The 27,548-nt window shown below is 50.9% G+C and overlaps 2 protein-coding genes across 31 annotated transcripts in view; both read left to right on the plus strand.

Moving 5' to 3' along the window:
* Nucleotides 1–947: 947 nt before the first annotated feature.
* Nucleotides 948–10,824, plus strand: LOC130541810 (apolipoprotein L3-like). Of its 5 annotated transcripts, none has more exons than XM_048218154.2 (5): nucleotides 948–1,227; nucleotides 5,138–5,180; nucleotides 5,363–5,471; nucleotides 6,456–6,582; nucleotides 9,464–10,824. In XM_048218154.2, the coding sequence occupies exons 3-5, from the start codon at nucleotides 5,441–5,443 to the stop codon at nucleotides 10,311–10,313; spliced, it is 1,008 nt and encodes a 335-aa protein (XP_048074111.1). In that variant the 5' UTR covers nucleotides 948–1,227; nucleotides 5,138–5,180; nucleotides 5,363–5,440; the 3' UTR covers nucleotides 10,314–10,824. The 5 variants fall into 5 exon arrangements, with proteins under 5 accessions (XP_048074111.1, XP_057172479.1, XP_048074112.1 ...); XM_057316496.1 differs by having other exon boundaries at nucleotides 948–1,183; nucleotides 2,473–5,180; XM_048218155.2 differs by having other exon boundaries at nucleotides 948–1,183.
* Nucleotides 10,825–13,104: 2,280 nt separating this feature from the next.
* LOC113250219 (apolipoprotein L2-like) overlaps nucleotides 13,105–27,548 on the plus strand; it is a 29,567-nt gene continuing 15,123 nt past the window's right edge. For 3 of the 26 annotated variants that reach the window (XR_008960777.1, XM_057316495.1, XM_057316489.1), the window contains exons 1-8: nucleotides 13,382–13,780; nucleotides 14,841–14,883; nucleotides 14,977–15,172; nucleotides 16,153–16,279; nucleotides 19,294–22,836; nucleotides 24,714–24,756; nucleotides 24,939–25,047; nucleotides 26,047–26,173. Coding sequence is in view for 22 of the 26 variants with exons in the window: in XM_057316495.1 (XP_057172478.1) it covers nucleotides 25,017–25,047; nucleotides 26,047–26,173 (158 nt within the window). In the remaining 4 variants the exon portion in view is untranslated. Of the gene's footprint in view, nucleotides 13,781–14,279; nucleotides 14,438–14,840; nucleotides 14,884–14,976; nucleotides 15,173–16,152; nucleotides 16,280–19,293; nucleotides 24,147–24,713; nucleotides 24,757–24,938; nucleotides 25,048–26,046; nucleotides 26,174–27,548 lie in introns of those variants that run through there. The other 23 variants (XM_057316491.1, XM_048218129.2, XM_048218128.2 and 20 more) reach the window with 23 other exon arrangements.

Consider the following 27,548-nt stretch of genomic DNA (forward strand, 5'->3'; position numbering starts at 1 on the left):
AGGAGCCACCATGCCCCAAGGGCATGTGCCGGGGACTTCCCCCCAGAGGAAGGGTCAGGTTGGCTTCCATGTGCACACGTGTGGGGGCGGGGTGCGAGGTGCAGGCCATCCCCAGCACCTTGGCCAGGGCAAAGCAGAAAAGCCCTCAACAGTGCTGTGGCTACAGCTCTCCCAAGCTGTGGGGACTTTTCAGCTCAGCTTCTGTATCTCTGCCGGGGCCCCTCTCTCCTAGGGCTGCCGGGGGAAACAGACCTGCCTGCGTGGCTGGTATCCCCACAGCGCCTGGCACACACTCAGCTCTGGCCACCGTGGCTGCTCTGGCCATGGACCACGTGGGAAGCAGCCTCGCTGACTATTTCCATTTGCTCTTTCCTGACACCTGCCTTCCTAGAAGAGTCCTCCTTTAGAGACAAAGACTTCTGTCATCAAGCAGAAAGAAGCCGGGTAGAAAACAGCAGCGTTTCCTCAGCTCTCTCCCGCAAACGTCTGCATCCCTGCAAACAGCACTTGGCCACCAAGTCTAGAGAGTCCTGATTAGATCCAAAGGGGTGGGGGGAAGACAGGGACAGGGTGACTGCAACAGGGGATTTAAGCCCCTCCCCCAGGTGCCATGGGAGCAGAGTAGGGCACAGGGACTCTGCCAGGGAGGGTGCTGGAGGGCTTCTCAGAGGAGATGATGCCAGATTTGGGCTTGAAGTATGAGCATGGTTTTTCCAGGTGATAGAGGCAGGTGCTTCTGGCAGAAAGATCTACACCAGCAAATGCCTGGAAGCCACAGGGGTGTGGCACTCAGTGGCTGCACTATGGCAAGTCAGCTGTGAGCACCTGGCATGTTGGGGACAGAAAGGTGTAAGGCAGGCACGCCGGGGAGTGCGGTGGGAGGGACAGAGAAGAGGGGGCTGGGAACAACCCCAGGGGGTCTGTGGGAAGACTCATTTGCTGAGGGGTCCCACAGTCTGTCAGTGGCAGGAGGGCTGAGCAGGGAAGGTCCTGGAACGCAGGTGTGGGGCTGTTCCTTTGAGGCAGTCAGGGCAGCCGAGGGTGGGTAGGACACTAGGACCGGCCAGCTGTGTTTGTTTCATCAGGAGCTGCTTGGAAGTGGACACTTTCAGTTTCCCTTTAGGTCCTTATTTTTGGGCTGCGGGTGTGGTTACCGCAGAGACTCGCAGCCGGGTCCTCCAAGGTAAGAACCCCTGGATGTGCTTCAGCTCAGAGGAAGATTCCCTGGTAAGCTGGGAGGTTGGGTGTCCCTGCCCATCTACTGACCCTCCAAACAGCTCTTTAAGGGAAGGATCATGGTCAAGGTTATGTAGATGAGGGGGAACCTGCTGCTCCAGGCCCAGGTCCCAGGCTAATCCTCCTCCCATCTTCAATGCTTCACCTCCTAACTTCTACCATTGTACGTTAATTTACATATTGATTGGCAACAAGTGCATTTCATTCTCATATTTAAACGTTCTCCTTTGTTCTAGAAGTTAAAAATTGAACAAGGAGGTTTACATATGTGTGATATTTTCCATTTTGTTTACTGTTGAGCTAGCTTGTGAAATACAGTTGCACATGCTTTCTTGGACAGCTTTCGTTTTTCCTGATTTCTAATTGCCTTTGTTTTTATGCTTTGTAATGTTGTCTTCAACATTTCCTCCTTTTCTTTTGAACTGTGCATTATATTAAGTATTATATCAAATATATTATTATAAGTCTCCTTTCCCCATAGAACTCTTCACTTCGTATTCCATTCTGGGCTGGATGCTCTGTAAGCCTTCAGTATGCCCAGCTGTAGTCCTTGGATTCCTTTCTGTCTATGTTAATTTTCCTGTTTCCTGGACCTCCTATCTTTCTGTGTCTTGGTGTCTTGGTTATTATCCTCTACCTCACCCCGTAAACACACACACTTTTTCTTTTCTGCAGCTCTTTCTGAGGTTATTTTCTAAGAATTGATAGCAATGGTAACTTGTCATTCCTCATGTAGTTCCATTTCTTTGTCACCTTTTTGTTTTCTTTTCTGGAAGTTTTCTTTGACTTTTCCAGCCTTTCCATAGACTTCTTTAGTTTGTCAATCACTTTTTAATTCCTAAGATCTCTTTTTTTCTCATTATTTTTTCCCCTTTTTACTGCACCCCGTTCTCATTTTATGAAGACAACACCTTTCTAATCTCCCTGAGGATATTGGTTCAAGTTTTAAAAAATTATTCCCTATAATCAAAATTACGTGTTTCTTCTGGTATCACTGTTTTTGAGGTTTGTTAAGTCCAGTTGATTTTTGTGGTTTTTTTTTTTTTTTTTTTAATGTAAGCTCTATGCTCACTGTGGGGCTTGAACTCATAACCCTGAGATCAAGACTTGCATGTTCTACCAACTGGGCCAGCCAGGTGCCCCTTCTGGAGTCATTTTTTATTTACCTTAGTCATCTTTTCCATCTTTTCATCTTTCTTATATATGTGACCCTTGATTGCCCATTCATATTTACAGAGAGGAAAGTTGACTGACAGGCTTCCCTCAAGTGTGATTGGATGAGGGCCCCCTAGATGCCAGAAGACAGGTATTTTATCCAGAGTCTCTCAGTTATGCTTTTCCCCATCTGGTGTAGAACTAGACTGCTGTGAATATAGGATCAGGTGAGGGGTTGGTAACCTTCCTCTGCTTCCCGCCACCTCCCTCTCATCTTCGGTTTCCCTTTCTGAAGCTCTGCCTAGCACACCATTCTTGCCTATTGCCTTGTTCTCTCTCTGTTTTTCTGATGGTACCTCCCTCTCGTCTTCTCTATTGAGCTATCAATTCTCCATCCAGTCTGCCTTCAAACATTTGTCTAAACCTCTGGACTCCGGTTGGACCATTCTCTTTTTAAACTGGTAGCAGAATGAGGAGAGACGGTGTATGGGTTCTTGAGTCCAGCAGGTAGGACCTTGAACCTTTGAACCCAGTTCACCACTTACTAGATTTCTGACTCTGGGCAAGTCACATATCTGTGCTTTAGTTCCCTTATCTGTAAGCAGGGAAGCAAATGATACACACACAACTCCATGATTATTGGAAGAATACAGGTTATTATTTGTAAAGTCTTGGAGCAATTACCAGTGCAGAGCAAAGGCCACAAATGTGAGTCACTCTTATCATTAGTTTTTTTTATATCTTTACTATCATTTCAGTCAGGTCTCAGGAGGGGTAGTTGATAAATGCTCTTTTGCCTTCTTCAAAGAGTGCCTAGGGGCACCTGGCTGGCTTATTTGGAAAAGTATGGGACTCTTGACCTTGGGGTTGTGAGTTTGATTCCCAACCTGGGTGTAGAGATTACTAAAAAAATAAATAAATAAACTTTAAAAAAAATAATGCTGAAGGTGCGTGGGTGACTCAGTCGGGAAAGCGTCTGCCTTCGGCTCAGGTCATGATCCCGGGATCCTGGAATCGAGTCCTGTGTCGGGCTCCCTGCTCCATGGGTAGTCTGCTTCTCCCTCTGCCCCTCCTCCCACTCGTTCTCTCAATCTCTCTGTCTCTCTTTATTTATTTATAAATAAATAAACTCTTTTAAAAAAATAATACTTAAACCTAATCAACATTTGCTGTCTTTCCTCATCTCCTAAGGCAAGAGAATAACAACAAAAAAAAATTCTTGCTCTATAAGGGTCTGCTTTTTTTAAAAAGACGATGAAGAACTGGTAAGAATGGAATGGTGGACAGTGTCATGTAGTGTGAGTGTGAATGTGAATTGGTTTAATTTTTTTCATAACAGTGTGGCTCTAGGTATGAAAAAATTTGTACATTTTGATACTTTCGACCCAGTCATCCTGCTTCTAGAAATGTCTTAAGGAAACAATCTCAAATGCAAAATGCAAAGTTTTCTACAAGGAGATTGTTCTTTGCAGTATCATTTAGATAAAGAATTAGAAGCAGTCTAAGGTTCAAAGTTGGCAGAGGACAGCAGAGAGAACTGGGCATTATCGGGAAGGCTTGACAATCCAAAGTAGGGCTGTGGGGTTGTACCATGACCTCGCAGGACTCCAGGTCCAGTGGGATGAATAATCTTGCGGAAGCAAGGAGGACGTTGGGCTTTGGGAAGACACAGGCTTTGGGAAGCTGTGACACCAGGAAATTGATCCAGACAAAGATTGGTTCCTGATGCAAGTCCTCATTGTGGAATGAGAAGAGTCATTTACAAATAAACACTTCTACAGTTGACCCTTGAACAATACAAGCTGAACAACAGAGATCTACTTCTATGCAGATTTTTTCATTAAATATATGTACACTAGTGTAAATGTACTTTCTCTTCCTATGATTTTCTTTCTTTTTTTTTTTAAGATTTTATTTATTTGACACAGAGAGAGAGAGAAAGAGCACATAAGCAGGGAGGAGAGGCAGAGGGAGAAGGAGAAGCAGTCTCCTCACTGAGGAGGGAGCCAGTTGTGGGGCTTGAGCCCACGATCCTGGGATTATGACCTGAGCGGAAGGCAGATGCTTCAACGACTGATCCGCCCAGGCACCCCTTCCTTATGATTTTCTTAACATTTTCTTTTTCTGTAGCCTGCTGTATTGCAAGAATACAGTACGTAATACATATAACATAGAAACTATGTGTTGGTCAGCTGTTTATGTTATTGGTAAGGCTTCTGGTCAAGAGTAGGTTAGTAGTGGTTAAGTGTTGGGAAAGTCCGAAGTTATGTATGAATTTGACCGCACAGGGATGGTGTTGGTACATGTAACCCCTGTTATGTTGAAAAATCACCTGTACATGAATAAATGTTTTTGTATATTCAAGGGAATAGAGCACAGTCATCACAAACATGGGATTTGGATTCAGAGACACTCGGGTTCAAGTCCTGGCTCTAGCACTGTTGTGAACACGTGGACTAACCTAAGTTGAGGTGCTGCTGTCTTCCCCATTCAAGTGGGAGCCACAAGAGCACCCACCCCCTGGGGGTGTGAGGATGGTCAGTGAGGGAGCACGTAAGGAGCCCTGCCTGTCGTAGACACTTGATCCGTATTAGCTCTTAGCAATTAGTAGACACACACGTTCCTGACCTTGAGGAAGTTCCAGAGCATTTGTCCCTTCTTTTCTTCTGTGTTTGGTTGTATTGCTTCTATAACTTCTCAGATGGCAGTCTCCTTGTCTGATTATCTGCTCCTTGTGCCCCAACAGGACAGCAGGAGTCTGACGTGGCTTGGGAGTGAGCTGGAGTGAGGTGAGTAACTTTCCTTAAATATCCACTGGCAGAAGCCAGTAGACAGACAAGCGCATCAGGTAAAGTCTACTTTGGCTTTTGTAAGCATCCCAGAGGGAAGCACCAGAGACCTGGCCCCTTGCTGCTTCCTGCTGCCACAGCTGGCTCACATTTGACCCCACGATTTGTTCTCTCTTTGCCAGGGGTAAAGCGACACCACCTTCCAGGCGGGACGCAGACGCGAGCTGTAGGGAAGACTGTCAGATCCCACTGCTGGCACCATGACCTCAGGAGCACATGGGCTCAGCCCAGGTAGTCAACTTCCATTTCTCTGGATGATTCCTGGAATTGCAGGGATGCCTCCAGCTGAGTTAAGCTACAGAGGAATCATTCCTTTGAAGAGCTTCCTTGAGCCCCCAAGAGGGGTCAAGAGAGTCCCCAACACAGGATCTATAGGGACCCCTCCCTCCTGTCCTCTCAGGGTCATGGCTGACTGCTCATTTCCTCCCTTCCCCTGCCGTCCTTCAAATCCATCAAATGGCCCAAAGTGAGGCCAGGACAGTCCACAGGGAGGCTGGGGATAGCAAAAGGGAAAGGAGGGAAGAAAGGGGTCCTGAGTCGGAACAGGGTGAAGAGGTAGACCAGCAACCTTGGAGGCTTCTCCTGCCCTCTTGCCCTGTCCAATCCCCCTGCATGGCTCAGGATGACTGTGAGGCTTCACAACAGAGGCCATTCCCTCCAGCTGTCACCCTGGTGCCAGCCTGAGTGCTCAGTGAGGGTCAATGGGCCACCGAACTAGACCCCAGTCTGGTCTTTGCCACCTCCCACCTGTGTGACCTGGAGTGCCTTACTTAACCTTCCCTGTAAAATGAGAATATTTCCTTATGTTGTTATGAGGATCAAATGTAATGTGTTTCTGTGATTTGAGCCAGTGGCTCTTACAAAGTGTGTCCTCCCTAAGTATTGTTGGTGTCCCCTCACCTGGAACCTGTTGTTGCCAGATAGAAACCTCCCCTCCCCCAGCATGCCCTGGCCCCCCAGGGCTATGTGAGGGCATTTGCCCTCTGTTCCCACTATAAGCACTTGCTTTCCAGATATGACTGTGGAGCAGGAACGGATTACTTGACCTCAATACACCTGCCGAGGCGGGCTCTCAGCTCTTTCCCCGTCCCCCTCCCCAATCCATAAATAGAGAAATTAGATTTCCTCAAGCTAAGCCCTGGTTTCCTGTCTCCCTTACTGAAGCAGGAAAAGGAAAAAAACTAAACAACCTTTCATTTTTTTCTTTCCATCTAGAGAGCGAAGCACTTGTCGAGGAAGTCATTGAGTGTTTCCAGAACTCAGTGAGCCGAGAGGAACTGCACTTCTTGCTGACCAACCATGAAGCCTGGGAGAGATTCGTGGCTAAGGCCACGTTGTCCAGGTAATGGCCCAGGGATGCCCCGGGATGGTCACCCAGGTCTGTGCGGGGCAGTATCCTGGGGTTGGGGTTGAATATGTTCCTTCTCAACAATCCATGACGAATATGTCTTCCCTGACATTTGCTGGCAGTGAATGGCCTCGGATTGAGAAGAGGCAAAACCTGCAGAGGGCAGGTGATGGGACCTTGGCCTTAACCCAGAGCAGACCTGTCTCTGCCTTGGTCTCTTCATCTGCTCATTTTATCCTGAGGAAGTGGAAATAATGCATGTAAAGGGCTTAGCCTAGTGACTGGCACATAGTAGGTGCTCAGTTAATGTTAACTTTTTAGAAGATTGCTGAGAAGAGACAGGGGCCAAGGGTCTTCTTCCTGGAGATGTGGGCCTAGCATGGCTTCCTCTGGGACAAGTGAGAAGAACAGTGACACCTCAGTCTATGAATCTCGGGATTCGGACTAGAGCCTTCCCTCCCGATCTATGGAGTTCTAGCAACATGCAGGATCCTGCTGGCTCACGAGGTGCAGAGGCTGGAGTGGAACTGGACTGAGCTGGATTGGATCCTGACTCCATCTCTGCCCAGCTCTGGGGCTCTGGAGCTGTATGTCTTGGATTCTCAGATTTGTCATTTTTTCAATGAAAACAGTAATTCAGTCTAATAAGATGGTGGCGCAGGCCTTATTATGAATGCAAGGTCAAAGGTGAGGAACCAAGTGCAGTCATCCTGTCCAAAGGCCCAGGAGACCTGGACCAGGGCCAGAGCTGGTGGTCAGGAAAGACAATGGGGGTTCCTGGTTGGAGGACTAGTATGCTTGGGCAGTGGGACTGGGAATGAGTGACCCTCTAGGGCACAAAACCTGAGGAGTCCAGGGTCTGGCATAGTTCCTATGATTGGGAGAGGGGGCATTTCTTCCCTCCCTTCTTTGATCTCCTCATCACCGGGCATACGGGGCCCTGGGGGTGTTTCCTCCATACATGTCCGATTCCTGGTGGTTCTTGACTACCATTTGGAAGCCTCTTCTCTTCTACATAGAGCAAGCAGCTCCAGAGCAATAGAATGAGGCAGTGTGGCTTTGTGACAATTTCCAGCTCCCCAGGGGGCAGCTTCCAATTCTGTACTCTTTGGGGGGATTCTGAGCCTCAGTGGTCCCCTCCAAAGAGGGAATTACTTCCTCCACTAAAGGGCCTGAATGCAGGTCATTTCCGGATTAGTGATTCATATAGAAGGTTCCCAAATTCTCTTGCATCTTTAAGAGTTGTCGGAAAGTTGCACATGGCCTTGGGGTACCAGCTAGGTGAGAATCAGGCTGGTGACACCTATGAGGTCATGAGCTGGGAGGTGGCTCGGGAGTCCATGCCGTGAGCTGGAGAGTCTGAGGCGAAGCAGAGTAGGGGGTGTCCTCCTTCACGGTCAGTTGGGTCAGTGGCTGGGGCCCAGCAGAGGACATTAGGTTGGGGGAAGAGAGCGGGTGCCAAGCAAAATGCTCGTTAAGGTGCCTTCTCACTCCGAGGTTTTGTTTTCTTAAATTCCAAGTGCCCAGAGTTAGCCAAACTGCAAAGTCTGAGAGCATAATCCCTAAGACCGCCTTTACTGTCGGGACCCACTGCAAATTGGGGATGGTGTCCCAAAGCACCCTGTGATTGGATGATTCCCTGGAAGCACTCTCTGAGCTCAGCGAGAGGTGTCCCTGTTAGTTACGCTGTGTTACAGGGAAGGATACAGGTTCCCATCAGCCACAGAGACACTTGGGCCAGAGGGTTTCCAGTGCTTCCGTTGTCCTCAGGAGGCCTTACTGTCCTGTATTCAGTGTGTGACAGTGCACCTGGAGCATTGCCCACCAGGGAAGCTCACACTGTGAAAGTATAAATAATGATTGTGAGACTTATTAAAATGGTAAAGAAGACTTAATTCATGCCCTATGCATCAAAAGTGTTGTCACAGGGGAGAGCGATGGGGCTCACCTCAGTATACCATGAAGACAAGCTGGGAATTTATAGTCAAGGGGCAGGGGATGGGAAATCACTAAGAGGAAACATCAAGGTGGGGGGATTCTTGCTAACCTGACTCAATGGGTTCTTGCTAAGACTGGGCATGACAAGCTGTCAAGGACAGAGCACAGAAGACCAAGGTCAAGGCCGAGTCAAGAGGAGGGCAGAGGCGAGCCCGGGTAACATTTGGTCAAGGAGAGAGTCATTTTCAGCCCATGCTCAGTGTACAGTTTTATTGGGGCTCAGTCACATGCTCCTCGAATGGCTGACCTATTGTCTTCAGCTCCTCCTGGAGGTTACTAAGGAGTTTCTAGTTCCTCCTTAGGTCAGAACTGACAGCACATGACCCAAAGCCCCCATCATACATCATCTCTGAGTCTGGCCAGTGGCCAAAGGCCCAGGCAAAGGAAGACAGTCCTATCGTTCTAGGACCCTTGACGTCCTAGGTGGGGCCTCGAGATCACTTCTCAGTGCAAGGGCAAAGGGCAGACCTCTGTGTGGGTGAGGTTATTCCTTCAGTACACACGAAGATTCTCCAAATGAAGGTTTTTCTGCTCCAACCCACGTCCCTTTGTTCATCTACGGAGTTCCCAGGCTACTAACACAGTGGTCCTGACTGTGTGGACCTGTCCTTGACTGTGAAGCCATCTTCATCCAGTACCCACCACTCAAGAGCTTCTTAAGTTGACATGGACTGACTTATTCCCCAATGGACCATGTGTGACGGACCATGAGCAATGTACAGAGTGTGTTTAACTTTGCAAGACAAGGTCCTCACATCTGTAAAATTCTTTTCCATTTGATTTATAGTAAACGGTCTGTGGTTTATGTAGGATCGATGGAATGAAGCCCCCTTTACAGATAAGCTTTTCTCTAATCTCTTGACCTTCACTGTTGCAGGGAGGAGGCGGATGCAGTCCGTGAAGGTCTGGACAGGCTGGTTATGGAGGCCGAAGACCAGCTGTCTAGGGAGGGTCTTTTGAGTGTGTTTCCCCAGATGAAACTGGATCTTGAGGAGCGTATAAGAAAGCTCCGCGAGCTCGCAGATGATGTTGACAGGGTGCACAAGACCTGCACCCGCTCCAACATGGTAGCCAGCTCCGCTGGCATTGCGTCCGGCGTCCTGACCCTCCTTGGTCTGGGTCTGGCACCTTTCACCGCAGGGGCCAGTCTGACACTCTCAGCAGCTGGAGCGGGGCTGGGAGCCGCAGCCGCTGTGACCCAGGTGTCTAACAGCATCGTGGAATACTCAAGCGAGTCGTCCGCACAAGCCCAAGCCAGTCGCCTGACATCAAGTGAATTTGACAGAGGGGAGATAGCTGCAAGGCTTCTGCATGACAATATACCCCAATTTTTTTCCTCAACAGGTAAATTCGTTCAAGCCCTGCCAAACATTGCAAAGAATGTTCGTGCCATCAAGCTCACCAGAGTCAAACCTAGCCTAGTAGACAAGGCCTGGCGCATCATGAGAGGTCAGAGTGTCTCAGTTCGAAGTGGCAGGCAGGTGATGAAAGCTTTTGGAGGAACTGCTCTGGGAATGAGCAAAGGAGCCCGGATCATGGGTGCGGTCACCCCAGGTGCCTTCCTTGCAATGGATGTGTACAACCTTATGAAAGACTCAAGGCACTTGAAGGAGGGGGCAAAGGCAGAGTCAGCTGAAGAGCTGAGGCAGGATGCCCAGGAGCTGGAGCGCAAGTTGGAGATAGTCACCAAGATCTATGAAAGTCTGACGGAGGGCCGGACTCCATGACCCCCAGCAGGGCAGGGAGCAGGGACATGTGTGGGTTCCTTATTAGATGGGAAGAGAGTGCAAAATAAAGGTTTTGGGATGGGGTGTTGAGGAGTTGGGCATTTCTGTACTGAGCCCAGTGAGGGAGGGGTTCATGCAATGGCACAAGGGTGGGGGGAACGTTTGGCAAGTTGTCGTTGCTCTGTGGGGGCGGCGTGTGCTGCGAGACCACTGAAGTTCTAATGAAATTCTAAAGGTGGTTTTGGAAAAGTGGTTGATTTGAAATAAGTAAAAAAAAAGGGTGGGGTTGGTGGTGTTGAATAGAAAAGAGAAAGCAGATGCCAGTGACAGGTCAAGGAACCTTGCCATATGTCGAGGAGATGGACCAGCTTGGGGCAAAGAGACACTGCCTCTCTGAGCCTCAGCGTCCTCATCACTTGGGGGGGGGGGGACAGTGTATTGCTGATCTGTGTGGCTTTCCCAATCTTGTCTTCTACAGACGGCTTCAATAAATATGGACTGATGCATCGTACCTTTGTCGTGTTCACGTGGGGCTTGCTTGGGCTCTGGAGGCCTGACTTCCCCTCCCGATGGGCTTGTCTTCTGAGATCTCGGGGAGCAAGTCCTCCATTGCTCCTCCTCCTTGCTCACTGGGCTCCCGCTCTCCCATCTGGTCATCCTCCTCAGACCTCAGCACCCCGCAGACCACACCGGGACTCCCGGGGACGCTTCGTACATCTGGCATTGGGCTGAACACAAGTGTGTTCTCAGCCAATGTCCAGAACCGGGATTGAAGGGACAGGTGGCTTTGTTTTTCTGGTGGGCAGGAGGACTGAGCCCTGAAAGCTGCAGACTTCCTCCTCCTCCTCCCTCCCTCCCTCCCCCGCTCCCTCCCTCCTGGAATGCCAAGCACTCAAGGCCTCCCCTTCCCCACCAGGGAGTCATGTGATTCTCTCTTCCTTCTTTCTTTCCCAGACTCCACCTGACTTCTTTTCCTCCCAGTCCCTCATCCTGCCCTATTTCTGGGAGGGGGCTCCTGGCCATCCTTGTTCCTGTGGCTTCACCAGCCCAGCCATTGGATTCTGGGGAGAAGGCGAGAAAAGCCTCACGTAGCTTTCTGGTCTAGTTGTCCCTCAGGACTCATGGCCAGGGATTTTCTGCGCTGGGGTTAAAGAGAAAGAGGCATCGGGGATTTCCCCAACATTAAGGAATCGTGCCCTTAGTTTCTTTCCATGGGCCTGTTGTTCTCCCATGCCAGGCGAGCAGTGTGGGAAGTTGAGGAGGGAGGTGGGGTGCCTGGGGGGATTCAAGGTGCAAGCCTCACCCAGAACCCCCCCCCCCCGCCACGTACTGGATGGCATATTAGCCTGAGAAGATGCATGCCAGCACGCTAGGATTTGGGGACCAAGGGACAGCATGGGGAATTCCAGGGCCCCCACGTAGACAAACTGCAGCAGCCAGGCCTGGGGCCAAGGCAGGAATCTAACCAGCTGGAAAGAGGCCGTTGTTGCAGGCTCTACTCAAAGCAAGTAGTCTTGTTATCCAGGCTTCCTAATCCTCGGTGAGTGGAATAATGCTCATCTCCTCGGCTTTTTATTTTTCTCACCATCCTTTATGCATCCTGTTAGAGACCCAAACTGGGAACTGCAAAGCCTCTTCGGTGTCCCACGGGAGACAGGGGTGCGCAGGGTGTGAGGTTTGAGGCCTTCGGATAGTTAGCGTGGGGTATCGCGAGGAGCAATAGATCAGCCGCCCCAGTTCTGATCTCGGCATTCTTTGAACGTCATCATCCATCCAGCAGGGAGGGCCCTTGGTGGGGCCAGCCTCTCAGATCGAAGACCGTGGGACCTGGGAACCGTCCTCCCCCTCCCACGATGCACGGGGATGTGCAGAGTTGCCCGGACCGGCCTCAGCCACAGGACACTGGATGCCAGGGACCCTTGGTTCTACCGCTGATGCAGGAGGATGCAGGCCCTGACGTTCAGATGCTGTGGCGTCCCCACTGCCCTTCTGGGAGCGAAAAATCTCAGTAGGGCTGTGAAAAATTCAGCAGCGAAGTATTTAAAAGGCCCTTAGGCGTCTGGATTGTAGGAATCCGGTTGCTCAGAGGATCAGGAAGGAATGAGATTGGTTTAAAAGACAGAGTTTGCACTTGCTAACGTCTGACCCTGGTACATCGAAGGACTTGAGATCATGATCTGAGCTAAAGGCAGACCAACTAAACCACCAGGTGCCCCCCAACGTTGCCTGTCCTGCCTCCACCTGGTGATGCTGAGGCGTCTGTGAGACACCTCCCTCAGCAGTGAGAGGGGGTCTTGCCCACTGAAGCGGGATTGCCTTCACAGTGCGCTGAGTGGCTTATTGACCAACGATGCTGCCCGAGACCCCCGCCTCTGGACCTGTGGTCATCCGGGGTGACTTTTCTTGTGGTCCTCGGGGGTCAAGTTGAGCCGTATATTTAGTCACTAGAGCTTTAGGGTCCCCAAGTGGGCTGGATTCAGCACATGTCCCTGCAGTGCAGATGCCTGTCCCTCCCCTGACGTGTCTGCAGCCCCGGCCTGGTTGCCGCACGGTGGGGCTGAGTTCGGGAGCCTGTCCACGTGCACAATCCGCTCTCATGCACGTTAGCCCATCGGGCCGCAGTTCGAATGGACATCGCATCGCATTCTTCCTCTCACAGAGGTTTCATCAGGTCGTCTCGTGCAGGGCGTGCTAGCGACTGGGCGACGAATCAGGTGGAAGGGAAGTTGCAGAAAAGTGACCAAGAAATAACCAAACAAGGAGAGGTGGATAAAACAGAACAAGCCTGGGAGGGACTGTGAGGAGACTCATTTGCTGAGGGTCCCACAGTCTGTCAGTGGCAGGAGGGCTGAGCAGGGAAGGACCTGGAACGCAGGGGTGGGGCTGGTCCTTTGAGGCAGTCAGGGCAGACTAGGGAGGGTAGGACACTAGGACCAGCCCGGGTGTGTTTGTTTCATCAGGAGCTGCTTGAAGTTGACACTTTCAGTTTCCCTTTAGGTCCATATGTTTGGGCTCCGGGTGTGGTTACTGCACAGAGTCCCAGCCGGGTCCTTCCAGGTAAGAACCGCTGGATGTGCTTCAGCTCCTTGGTGAGCTTGGAGGGTGGGGGCCCCAGAGCAGGGAGATGTCTGGGCTTGGCTCCCTGCCCCCCACCGGGCCCTCTGCTCCCCCCACTGTGGGCAGGAAGAGAAGAGCAGGCCTGTGAAACTGCAGCAGAAAGAAGGAAGGGCCTGGGGTGGGAAGGGCCACACCAAAGATGGTCCAGGCATGGAAACTGAAAACAGCAAACTGTAGACTTGTGGGGTCGACAATAAGGGCGTGAGTTTTATCTGTGTGTTTATGCCGGCAGAGGCAAACCTAGAAGTCTTGGGATCGTTAAAGTCCCATTTCTCCTCAGACAGCTGCGTCACAAGGCCTGGTCTTCCCTTCTGTCCTGCCTGCGCCCACCAGGAGCTCTGTGACCCTGGGTGAGTGCCATTCCTGGGAATTGTTTGTTCACATCTCTAAAAACTTGTCTTCAGTCTTTTCCTGTTGATTCATGGGGTCTGTCATGTTTCGTGCGTGCTCAGCTTTTCTGTGCTGTAAGTATCGAGGGTACTGCCTCCTGGCCTCTCCCTGTAGTCTGACTTAGTTCATGGTGTCCTTTGCAATTTTTAATTTTTAAGAGGTCAGATAACTGAAACTTCCCCTTCATGGGATTTGGGATTTGCATCTTGCTTAGAAATTTCCCCAACTCTACATTATTTTTTTTAAACATGTCTTCCAGGACATTTGTAGCTTTTTCTCTCTAGCTTACATTTAGGTCCGGTTGGGATTTATTGATTGATTGGTTGACTTTGTACAAGCCTTTCGGTTTTTCCTTCTTCTCCCCCTCTCCCTCGCCCTTCCACCTCCTTTTTCCCCCCTCCCTCCTCCTCCTCTTTCCCCTCCCCTTCCTCCTCTTTCTCCTCCCCTTCCTCATTTTAGTCCTCTTCCTCCTCTGCCTCCTCTGCCTCATCTTTCTCCTCCTCCTTCTTTTCGTCCTCCTCTTCTTCTCCACCTGGTTCAAGACATCTTTAACAGGGGCTGACTACAATCCATAGAAACCCGGCTTTTCTTCTGGCTTCAGAGGAACCTGGAGTGCAGTAAGGAAATGACCCCCACTGTTCGTTAAGGATTAAAAGTAGGCTGAAGGGGGAGGGAGTGGGGCTCGATGTCCACACCTGGCCTGGCCTCCCTGGGGGAGGCGAGGCTTTGGACAGCCCTGCCGAGGCTCAGGCATCTTCCCCATTCTAGTGGGAGCCACAAGAGCACCCTGCTCCTGGGGGTGTGAGGATGGTCAGTGAGGGAGCACGTATGGAGCCCTGCCTGTCGTAGACATTTGATCCGTATTAGCTCTTAGCAATTAGTAAACACACACGTTCCTGACCTCCAGGAAGTTCCAGAGCATTTGTTCCCATCTTTTCTTCTGTGTTTGGTTGTATTGCTTCTATAACTTCTCAGATGGCAGTCTCCTTGTCCGATTATCTACTTCTTGTGCCCCAACAGGATGGCAGGAGTCTGACATGGCTTGGGAGTGAGCTGGAGGGAGGTGAGTAAGTTTCCTTAGATATCCGCTGGCAGAAGCCGGTAGACAGACAAGCGCATCGGGTAAAGTCTACTTTGGCATTTGTATCCATTTCAGAGGGAAGCACCAGAGACCCGGCCCCTCACTGCTTCGTGCTGCCACAGCTGGCTCACATTTGACCCCACAATTTGTTCTCTCTTCCCTGGGGGTGAAGCGACACCTCCTTCCAGCCGGGACACACGCAAGTTGTAGGGAAAAATCTGAGATCCTCGTACTGGCACCATGACCTCAGAAGCCAGTGAGCACAGCCCAGGTAGTCAACTTCCACTTCTCTGGATGATTCCTTGAATTGCAGGGGTGCCTCCAGCTGAGTTAACCTACGGAAGAATCCCTTGAAGTGTCTTTGAGCCCCAGGAGGCGTCAAGGGAATCCCCAACGCAGGGATCTGTAGGGACACCTCCCTCCTCTTTTCTTCTCAGGGTCATGGCCAAGGTGCTCACTTCCTCTCTTCCCCTGCCTGTTGCCCATCAAAGGACCCAGAAGTGAGGCCAGGACAACCCACAGGGAGGTGGAGGACAACAGAGTGTAAAGGAGGGAGGAAAGGGGTCCTGAGTCGGGACAGGGGGAGGAGGTAGACCGGCAACCGTGGAGGCTTCTCTTGCCCTCTCGCCCTGTCCAATCCCCCAGCATGACTGTGGGGCTTCACAACAGAGGCCATTCCCTCCAGCTGTCACCCTGGTGCCAGCCTGAGTGCTCAGTGAGGGTCAGTGGGCAACCTACCTGGACCCCAATCTGGTCTTTGCTACCTCCCACCTGTGTGACCTTGAGTGCCTTACCTAACCTTCCCTGTAAAATGAGAATATTTCCTTGTGTTGTTTTGAGGATCAAATATAATGTGTTTCCGTGGTTTGGGCCATTGTCTCTTCCAAAGTGTGTCCTCCCTAAGTATTGTTGCTGTCCCCTCTACCTGGAACCTGTTGTTGCCAGGTAGAAACCTCCCCTCCCCCAGCATCCCCTGGCCCCCCACTGCTATGTGAGGGGACTTGCCCCATGTCCCCACTATAAGCACCTGCTTATCGGATATGAAAGCGGAGCAGGAACTGATTCTATTGATCTCAATACCCCTGCCTAGGCCGGTTCTCAGCTATTTCCCTTCCCGTCCTCCCCCAATCCAAGAATACAGAGATTTAGCGCTGTGGGTTCCCTCAAGCTAAGCCCTGGTTTTCTGTCTCCCTTAGTGAAGCAGGAAAAGGAAAAAACTAAACAACCCCTCATTTATTTCTTTCCATCTAGAGAGCTACACTTTTGTCGAAGAAGTCATTGAGTGTTTCCAGAACACAGTGAGCGTAGAGGAACTGCACTTCTTGCTGACCGACCATGAAGCCTGGGACCGATTCGTGGCTGAGGCTACGTTGTCCAGGTAACACCCGGGGATGCCCCAGGATGGTCACCCAGGTCTGTGCGGGGCAGTATCCTGCGGTTGGGGTTGAGTATGCTCCTTCTCAACAATCCATGACGAATATGTCTTCCCTGACTTTAACTGGCAGTGAATGGCCTCGGATTGAGAAGAGGCGAAACCTGCAGAGGGCAGGTGATGGGACCTTAGCCTTAACCCAAAGCAGACCTGTCTCTGCCTTGGTCTCTTCATCAGCTCATTTTATCATGAGTAAACAAAGATAATGCATGTAAAGGGCTTAGCATAGTGACTGACATACAGTAGGTGCTCAGTTAATGTTAACTTTTTAGGAGATTGCTGAGAAGAGACAGGGGCCAAGGGTCTTCTTTCTGGAGATGAGGGCCAAGCATGGCTTCCTCTGGGACAAGTGCGAAGAACACTGGCACCTCAGTCTATGAACCTGGGGATTCGGACTAGAGACTTCCCTCCCCATCTAAGGAGTTCTAGGAACATGCAGGATCCTGCTGGCTCATGAGTTGGAGAGGCCGGAGTGGAATTGGATTGACCTGGCTTGGATCCTGACTCTATCTATGCCCAGGTCTGGGGCTTGGTGCTGGATGTCTTAGAGTCTCAGATTTGTCATTTATTCAATGGAAACAGTAATTCAATTTGATAAGATCGTGGCTAAGGCCTTAGTGTGAATGCGAGGTCAAAGGTGAGGTATCAAGTGCAGTCATCCTGTCCAAAGGCCCAGGAGACCTGGACCAGGGCCAGAGCTGGTGGTCAGGATAGACCAGGGATGGTGGGGTCTGGGTTGGAGGACTAGGTAGGCTTGGAGAGCAGGGCTGGACTGAGTGGCGCTCTAAGGCACAAATATGAGGAGACCAGGGACCTAGCAGAGGTCCTGTGAATGAGAGAGTGGACATTTCTTCCTTCCCTTCTTTATCTCTTCACCACCAGGCATATAGGGTCATGAGGGGGTGTCTCCTCCATACCTTGTCTGGTTGCTGGCGGGTCTTGACTACCATTTGGAAGCCTCTTCTCTTCCACATAGAGCAGCCCCAGACCAATAATAGAATGAGGCAGTGTGGCTTTGTGACAACTTCCAGCTCCACAGCAGGCAGCAGCCAATTCTGTACTCTTTGGGGATTTCTGAGCCTCAGAGGTCCCCACCAAAGCGACTTCCTCCACTAGCTTGCCAAAATGCAGGTCATTTCTGGTTTAGTGATTCATATAGAATGTTCCCAGAGTCTCTTGCATCTTTAAGAGATGTTGGAAAGTTGCACATGGCCTTGGGGTACCAGCTAGGTGTGAATTAGGCTGGTGACACCTGTGAGGTCGGGTTGCTGGGTGGTGGCTCGGGAGTCCATGCCGTGAGCTGGAGAGTCTGAGGGGAAGCGGGGTACTGGGTGTCCTCCCTCGCAGTCAGTTGGGGCAGTGGCTGGGCCCCAGCAGAGGACATCAGGCTGGGGGAGAGAGCAGGTGCCAAGCAAGATGCTCGTTAAGGTGCCTTCCTACTCCGAGGTTTTGTTTTCTTAAATTCCAAGTGCCCAGAGTTAGCCAAACTGCAAAGTCTGAGAGCACAATCCCTAAGACTGCCTTTACTGTTGGGACCCACTGCAAATTGTGGAGGCTGTCCCCAAAGCACCTTGTGATTTGATGATTCCTTGGAAGCACTCACCGAGCTCAGTGAGAGCTGTCACTATCAGTTATGCTGTGTTACAGGGAAGGATACAAGTTCCCATCAGCTAAAGAGAGAGACACTTGGGGCAGAGTCTGTGAGGGTCTCCAGTACAAAGATTCCATTGTCCTCGGGAGACCTTACTGTCCTGTATTCAGTGTGTGACAATGCACGTGGAGCATTGCCCACCAGGGAAGCTCACACTGTGAAAGTATAAATAATGATTATGACACTTATTGAAATGGTAAAGAAGACTTAATTCATGCCCTGGGTGTCTGGAGTGTTGTCATAGAGGAGAGAGTTTGGGCTCAACTAGAAATAGAATGAGGACAGCTAGGAATTTATAGCCATGGGGCAGGGCAGGGTCAGAGGATGGGAAGTCACTAAGAGGAGACATCAAGGTGGGGATTCTTGCTAACCTGACCCAGCTCGGTTTTCCTGAAGCCAGGTCAAGGAGTTCCACATCGAAGGTGGGATTTGATCAGATGTCCATGGTGATACGTATGAAGAGTGTGTGGATTCTCAGTAAGCTGACCTAACAGGGTTCTTGCTAAGACTGGGCACGACAGGCTGTCAAGGACAGAGCACAGAAGACCAAGGTGAAGACCTAGTCAAGAGGAGGGCTCAGAAGGGCCCAGATAACGTTTGGTCAAGGAGGGAGTCTTTTTCAGCCCAAGCTCAGTGTACAGTTTTATTGGGGCTCAATCACATGCTCCCTGCATGGCTGACCTGTCGTCCTCAGCTCCCCCTGGAGGTCACACTAAGGATTTTCTAGTTCCTCCTTAGGTCAGAACTAACAGCACATGACCCAAAGCCCCCATCATACATCATCTCTGAGTCTGGCCAGTGGCCAAAGGTCAGGCAAAAGAAGACTGTCCTGTGGTTCTAGGACCTTTGACATCCTAGGTGGGGCCTAGATATCACTTTGCAGCCCAAGGGCAAAGGGGAGACCTCTGTGTGGGTGAGGTTAGTCCTTCAGTACACATGATGATTCTCCAAATGAAGGCTTTTCTGCTCCAACCCACGTCCCTTTGTTCATCTACGGAGTTCGCAGGCTACAAACACAATGGTCCTGACTGTGTGGACCTGTCCCTGCCTGCGAATCATCTTCATTCAGTACCCACCACTCAAGAGCTTCTTAAGTTGACATGGACTGACTTATCCCCCAGTGGACCGTGTGCGACGGAGCTGAGCAATGTACAGAGTGTGTTTAACTTTGCAAGAAAATGTCCTCACGTTTGTAAAATTCTTTTCCATTTGATTTACAGTAAACGTTCTGTGGTTTATGTAGGATTGATGGAATGAAGCCCACTTTACAGATCAGCTTCTCTTAATCACTTGACCCTCACTGTTACAGGGAGGAGGCAGATGCAGTCCATGAAGGTCTGGACAAGCTGGATGTGGAGGCCGAAGACCAGCTGGCTAGAGAGAGGTTTTTGAGTGAGTTTCCCCAGTTGAAAGTGGAGTTTGAGGAGCGTATAAGAAAGCTCCGGGAGCTCGCAGATAATGTTGACAGGGTGCACAAGAACTGCACCGTCTCCAAGAGGGTAGCCGGCTCTGCTGGCGTTGTGTCTGGTGTCCTGACATGCGTTGGTCTGGGTCTGGCACCTTTTACAGCAGGGGCCAGTCTGACACTCTCTGCAGTTGGAGCGGGGCTGGGAGCAGTATCCGCTGTGACCCACGTGTCCACCAGCTTCTTGGAAGACTCAAAGGTGTCGTCTGCAAAAGCCGAAGCCAGTCGCCTGAAATCCCTTGGCAGTGACAAAGAGAAGATCGTTGCAAAGGTTCTCCGTCACAGCGAACCCCAAATTTCTTCCTTAGCAGGCACTTGCGATCAAGAATTGCAAAACATTGCAAGGAATGTTCGTGCCCTCAGGGTAGCTTATGTCAATGCCAGGCGCCTCATGATACGGAGAGACTCAGATAGAGCCATTGCTCCATTAATGACCAGATCCCAGTTCACTGGTAGGGCTATGTCAGGTCTCTCCCTTCTGATGGATATGCTCGACTTTGTGAGAAACTCAGAGGGGGCAAAGACAGAGTCAGCTGAAGAGATGAGGCGGCAGGCCCAGGAGCTGGAGAGCAAGTTGGAGGAGCTCAGCAAGATCCATGAAAGTCTGATGGAGGGCTCGATTCCATGACCCCAGAGCAGGGCAGGGAGCAGGGACATGTGTGGGACAAAGACATGGAGGTACCTTATTAGAGGGGAAAAGGGCAAAATAAAGGTTTTGGTATGGAGTGTTGAGGAGTTGGGCATTTCTGTAGCTGAGCCCAGGGAGGGAGGGGTTCATGCAGATGGCCCGGGGGTAGGGGTGGATGTCAAGAGAAGAGGGAACATGGAACCTGGAATATGGAGGGAGGGGGCTGGAGAGTGAGGGGAATGGACTGAAGAGGACACAGGGGACATGTTCAAGAGAGGTGTGGAGGAACAAGCAATGGGAAGGCCAGGAATAATAACGTTAGAATTGTCGGAATATGCAAGAAGACGGTGGGTTTGATTTTTCCATCTTAATACTTAGTTCTTAGCCTTCCTGAAGTTGACAGTTGCTACTCAGGGCCGGATTTGACCACCGATCAGAGCAAAGACAAATAGGCTGGTCCACTGGATGATGCTGGCAGGCTGGTCACAAGTGACCCAGACCCGTGGCTCCCCTTCCACGTCCCAGGAGCGACCGGGTGCTGTCAGCATGGATGCAATCCCCTTAGATGTCTCTGCCAACCACTCTGATGACTTCAGAAGTCCCCATTGTCCTATGTCCAGTTTGCAGCCCCTACTCCCCCCCTCCCCAAACTGTCCATAGACAGAGGAAGAAGTGGGAGGTGGGGTCCCTACTCTGAAACACAAGTCATAAGGTCCTGCATGGTTGAGCCAAGTACCCGTCCCCAGGGGATGGAGACACTGGGCGGGGTGCCGGTTGTGCGCCCCCGTCGGCTGACTCTCCCTGCCTCCACCTGGTGATGCCCTGGTGTCTGCCGGACACCTCCCTCAGCAGTGAGAGGGGGACTTGCCCACTGAGGCGGGATTGTCTTCACAGTGCGCTGAGTGGCTTATTGACCAAAGATGTTGCCCGAGACCCCCACCTCTGGAACTGTGGTCATCCGGGGTGACTTTTCTTGTGATCCTCGGGGGTCAAGTAGAGCCGTATTTTCTAGTCACTACATCTTTAGGGTCCTCAAGTGGGCTGGACTCGGCACATGTCCCCGCAGTGCAGATGTCTGTCCCTCCCCTGACGAGTCTGCAGCCCCGGTGGGGCTGTGTTACGGGACCCCGTCCCGTGCACAATCCGCTCTCATGCACATTAGCCCATCGGGCCGCAGTTCGAATGGACATCGCATCGCCTTCTGCCTCTCACAGTGGTTTCATCAGGTTGTCACGCACAGGGCATGCTAGCGACAGGGCGACGAATCAGGAGGAAGGGAGGTTGCAGAAAAGTAAGGAAGAAATAACCAAACAAGGAGAGGTGGATAAAACAGAACCTTAACCCATTTTCAGAGGTCACAGCGTCAATGTGCCCTTGAGTTTGGCCCCTTCCCTGAGTTGCTGGCCCCAAGCCACCACCTGTTGCCTCACCTGGCTTTCCCCATCTGGAAATTCAGACTGAGCTCCTGGCCCACCCGTGGGTTGATCATCTCAAGCCCTGGAGTGCGATTCTTGGGTCATCATTCTGTCACTCTCTCTGTCCCTCATAGCTGGGGGAGGAACCATGATGCCCGAGGGGCATGTGCCGGGGACGTCCCCCCAGAGGAAGGGTCAGCTTGGCTTCCGTGTGCACACGTGTGGGGGCGGGGTGCGAGGTGCAGGGCACCTCCAGCCCCTTGGCTACAGCAAAGCAGAAAAGCCCACAGCAGTGGGGCCTTTTCCGCTCAGCTTCTGTATCTCTGCCGGGGCCCCTCTCTCCTAGGGCTGCCGGGGGAACCAGACCTGCCTGCGTGGCTGGTATCCCCACAGCGCCTGGCACACACTCAGCTCTGGCCACCGTGGCTGCTCTGGCCATGGACCACGTGGGAAGCAGGCTCGCTGGCTATTTCCATTTGCTCTTTCCTGACACCTGCCTTCCTAGAAGAGTCCTCCTTTAGAGACAAAGACATCTGTCATCAAGCAGAAAGAAGCCGGGTAGAAAACAGCAGCGTTTCCTCAGCTCTCTCCCGCAAACGTCTGCATCCCTGCAAACAGCACTTGGCCACCAAGTCTAGAGAGTCCTGATTAGATCCAAAGGGGTGGGGGGAAGACAGGGACAGGGTGACTGCAACAGGGGATTTAAGCCCCTCCCCCAGGTGCCATGGGAGCAGAGTAGGGCACAGGGACTCTGCCAGGGAGGGTGCTGGAGGGCTTCTCAGAGGAGATGATGCCAGATTTGAGCTTGAATTCTGAGCATGGTTTTTCCAGGTGATAGAAGCAGGTGCTTCGGGCAGAAGGATCTACACCAGCAAATGCCTGGAAGCCACAGGGGTGTGGCACTCAGTGGCTGCACTATGGCAAGTCAGCTGTGAGCACCTGGCATGTTGGGGACAGGAAGGTGAATAAGGCAGGCATGCCGGGGAGTGCAGTGGGAGGGACAGAGAAGAGGGGGCTGGGAACAACCCCCAGGGGGTCTGTGGGAAGACTCATTTGCTGAGGGGTCCCACAGTCTGTCAGTGGCAGGAGGGCTGAGCAGGGAAGGTCCTGGAACGCAGGTGTGGGGCCGTTCCTTTGAGGCAGTCAGGGCAGCCGAGGGTGGGTAGGACACTAGGACCGGCCAGCTGTGTTTGTTTCATCAGGAGCTGCTTGGAAGTGGACACTTTCAGTTTCCCTTTAGGTCCTTATTTTTGGGCTGCGGGTGTGGTTACCGCACAGACTCCCAACTTGGTCCTCCAAGATAAGAACCCCTGGATGTGCTTCAGCTCAGAGGAAGATTCCCTGGTAAGCTGGGAGGTTGGGTGTCCCTGCCCATCTACTGACCCTCCAAACAGCTCTTTAAGGAAAGGATCATGGTCAAGGTTATGTAGATGAGGAGGAACCTGCTGCTCCAGCCCCAGATCCCAGGCTAATCCTCCTCCCATCTTCAATGCTTCACCTCCTAACTTCTACCATTGTACTTTAATTTACATATTGATTGGCAACAAGTGCATTTCGTTCTCATATTTAAACGTTCTCCTTTGTTCTAGAAGTTAAAAATTGAACAAGGAGGTTTACATATGTGTGATATTTTCCATTTTGTTTACTGTTGAGCTAGCTTGTGAAATACAGTTGCACATGCTTTCTTGGGCAGCTTTCGTTTTTCCTGATTTCTAATTGCCTTTGTTTTTATGCTTTGTAATGTTGTCTTCAACATTTCCTCCTTTTCTTTTGAACTGTGCATTATATTAAGTATTATATCAAATATATTATTATAAGTCTCCTTTCCCCATAGAACTCTTCACTTCGTATTCCATTCTGGGCTGGATGCTCTGTAAGCCTTCAGTATGCCCAGCTGTAGTCCTTGGATTCCTTTCTGTCTATGTTAATTTTCCTGTTTCCTGGACCTCCTATCTTTCTGTGTCTTGGTGTCTTGGTTATTATCCTCTACCTCACCCCGTAAACACACACACTTTTTCTTTTCTGCAGCTCTTTCTGAGGTTATTTTCTAAGAATTGATAGCAATGGTAACTTGTCATTCCTCATGTAGTTCCATTTCTTTGTCACCTTTTTGTTTTCTTTTCTGGAAGTTTTCTTTGACTTTTCCAGCCTTTCCATAGACTTCTTTAGTTTGTCAATCACTTTTTAATTCCTAAGATCTCTTTTTTTCTCATTATTTTTTTCCCTTTTTACTGCACCCCATTCTCATTTTATGAAGACAACACCTTTCTAATCTCCCTGAGGATACTGGTTCAAGTTTTAAAAAATTATTCCCTATAATCAAAATTACGTGTTTCTTCTGGTATCACTGTTTTTGAGGTTTGTTAAGTCCAGTTGATTTTTGTGGTTTTTTTTTTTTTTAATGTAAGCTCTATGCGCACTGTGGGGCTTGAACTCATAACCTTGAGATCAAGACTTGCATGTTCTACCAACTGGGCCAGCCAGGTGCCCCTTCTGGAGTCATTTTTTATTTACCTTAGTCACCTTTTCCATCTTTTCATCTTTCTTATATATGTGACCCTTAATTGCCCATTCATATTTACAGAGAGGAAAGTTGACTGACAGGCTTCCCTCGAGTGTGATTGGATGAGGGCCCCCTAGATGCCAGAAGACAGGTATTTTATCCGGAGTCTCTCAGTTCTGCTTTTCCCCATCTGGTGTAGACCTAGACTGCTGTGAATATAGGATCAGGTGAGGGGTTGGTAACCTTCCTCTGCTTCCCTCTACCTGGAGTCGGTACCTGTAACCCCTATATTGTTGAAAAATCAACTGTATATGAATAAATGTTTTTGTATATTCAAGGGAGTAGAGCACAGTCATCACAAACATGGGATTTGGATCAGAGACACTCGGGTTCAAGTCCTGGCTCTAGCACTGTTGTGAACACGTGGATCAACCTAAGTTCAGGTGCTGCTGTCTTCCCCATTCAAGTGGGAGCCACAAGAGCACCCAGCTCCTGGGGGTGTGAGGATGGTCAGTGAGGGAGCACGTAAGGAGCCCTGCCTGTCGTAGACACTTGATCCGTATTAGCTCTTAGCAATTAGTAGACACACACGTTCCTGACCTTGAGGAAGTTCCAGAGCATTTGTCCCTTCTTTTCTTCTGTGTTTGGTTGTATTGCTTCTATAACTTCTCAGATGGCAGTCTCCTTGTCTGATTATCTGCTCCTTGTGCCCCAACAGGACAGCAGGAGTCTGACGTGGCTTGGGAGTGAGCTGGAGTGAGGTGAGTAACTTTCCTTAAATATCCACTGGCAGAAGCCAGTAGACAGACAAGCGCATCGGGTAAAGTCTACTTTGGCTTTCGTAAGCATCCCAGAGGGAAGCACCAGAGACCTGGCCCCTCGCTGCTTCCTGCAGCCACAGGTGGCTCACATTTGACCCCACGATTTGTTCTCTCTTCCCCAGAGGTGAAGCGACACCTCCTTCCACCCAGGACGCAGAAGCGAGCTGTAGGAAAAACTCTCAGATCCCACTGCTGGCACCATGCCCTCAGGAGCCCATGGGCTCAGCCCAGGTAGTCAACTTCCACTTCTCTGGGTGATTCCTAGAACTGCAGGGGTACCTCCAGCTGAGTAAAACTACAGAGGAATCAGTCCCTTGAAGTGTCCTTGAGCCCCCAAAAGGGGTCAAGAGGAGTCCCCAACCCAGAAGTCTATAGAGACCCCTCCCTCCTGTCCTCTCAGGGTCATGGCTGAGGTCCTCATTTCCTCCCTCTCCCTGCCGCCCTTCAAATCCATCAAATGACCCAGAAGTGAGGTCAGGACAGCCCACAGGGAGGTTGGGGACAGCAAAAGGGAAAGGAGGGAAGAAAGGGGTCCTGAGGCAGGGTTGGGGTGGGGTAGACCAGCAAGCTTGAAGGCTTCTCCTGCCCTCTTGCCCTGTCCGAGCCTCCAGCATGACTCAGGATGACTGTGGGGCTTCAGGACAGAGGCCATTCCTTCCAGCTGTCACACTGCTGCTAACCTGACTGCTCAGACAGGGTCAATGAGCCACTCACCTGGACCCCACTGTGGTCTTTGCCACCTCCCACCTGTGTGACCTGGAGTACCTTACTTAACCTTCACTGTAAAATGAGAATATTTCCTTATGTTGTTATGAGGATCAAATGTAATGTGTTTTTCTGTAATTTGGGCCATGGCCTACTACACAATATGTCCTCCCTAAGTATTGTTGGTGTCCCCTCTACCTAGAACCTGCTAATGCCAGGTAGAAAACTCCCCTCCCCCAGCATCCCCTGGCCCCCCCACGGCTAAGTGAGGGCAGGTGTCCTGTGTCCCCACTATAAACATCTGCTTACCAATTAGATAGCGGAGCAGGAACTGGTTCTATTGATCTCAATATCCCTGCCTAGGCCGGCTCTTAGCTATTTCCCCCCACCCCACTCCCCCAATCTAAGAATACAGAGATTTAGCGCTGTGGCTTCCCTCAAGCTAAGCCCTGGTTTCCTGTCTCCCTTAGTGAAGCAGGGAAAGGAAAAAACTAAACAACCCTTCATTTTTTTCTTTCCATCTAGAGAGCGAAGCAGTTGTCGAGGAAGTCATTGAGTCTTTCCAGAACTCAGTGAGCCGAGAGGACCTGCACTTCTTGCTAACCGACCATGAAGCCTGGGACCGATTCGTGGCTGAGGCTACGTTGTCCAGGTAACGCCCGGGGATGCCCCAGGATGGTCACCCAGGTCTGTGCGGGGCAGTATCCTGGGGTTGGGGTTGAGTATGCTCCTTCTCAACAATCCATGAGGAATATGTCTTCCCTGACATTTGCTGGCAGTGAATGGCCTCGGATTGAGAAGAGGCGAAACCTGCAGAGGGCAGGTGATGGGACCTTGGCCTTAACCCAAAAGAGACCTATCTCTGCCTTGGTCTCTTGTTTCATCATGAAGTAATGAAGATAATGCATGTAAAGGGCTTAGCATATTGACTGGCACATAGGTGCTCAGTTAATGTTAACTTTTTAAGAGATTGCTGAGAAGAGACAGGGGCCAAGGTTCTTCTTTCTGCAGATGTGGGCCAAGCATGGCTTCCTCTGGGACAAATGCAAAGAACACTGGCACCTCAGTCTATGAACCTGGGGATTCAGACTAGAGCCTTCCCTCCCCATCAGCGGAGTTCCAGGAACATGCAGGATCCTGCTGGCCCATGAGGTGCGGAGGCCGGAGTAGAATTGGACTGAGCAGGGTTGGATCCTGACTCCATCTCTGCCCAGCTCTGGGGCTCTGGGGCTGGATGTCTTGGAGTCTCAGATTTGTCATTTATTCAATGGAAACAGTAATTCAGTCTGCTAAGATTGTGACGAAGGCCTTAGTGTGAATGCGAGGTCAAAGGTGAGGAACCAAGTGCAGTCCTCCTGCCCAAAGGCCCAGGAGACCTGGACCAGGGCCAGAGCTGGCGGTCAGGATAGACAACAGGTGGGTCCTTGTTGGAAGACAATTATGCTTGGGGAACTAGGCTGAGACTGAGTGACCCTCTAGGGCACAAAACTTGAGGAGACCGGGGACCTAGCAGAGGCCTTGTGATTGGGAGAGGGGACATTTCTTTAATCCCTTCTTTTCTCCTTACTGCCGGGCATACAGGGCCCTGGGGGCTGTTTCCTCCATACATGTCTGGTTGCTGGCGGGTCTTGACCACCATTTGGAAGCCTCTTCTCTTCTACATAGAGCAGCCCCACACCAATAGGATGTGGTAGTGGGGCTTTGTGACAACTCCCAGCTCCATGGGGGCAGGTGCCAATTCTGTACTCTTTGGGGATTCTGAGCCTCAGAGATCCCCCCCAGGGAGGAAAGTACTTCCTCCACTAGCTTGCCCAAATGCAGGTCAATTCCGGCTTAGTGATTCATATAGAAGGTTCCCAGAGTCTCTTGCATCTTTAAGAGATGTCGGAAAGTTGCACATGGCCTCGGGGTACCAGCTAGGTGTGAATCAGGCTGGTGACACCTGTGAGGTTGGGATGCTGGGTGGTGGCTCGGGAGTCCATGCCATGAGCTGGAGAGTCTGAGGGGAAGCAGGGTAGTGGGTGTCC

This window comes from Ursus arctos, unplaced genomic scaffold (assembly GCF_023065955.2).
Source record: "Ursus arctos isolate Adak ecotype North America unplaced genomic scaffold, UrsArc2.0 scaffold_21, whole genome shotgun sequence".
NCBI lineage: Eukaryota > Metazoa > Chordata > Mammalia > Carnivora > Ursidae > Ursus > Ursus arctos.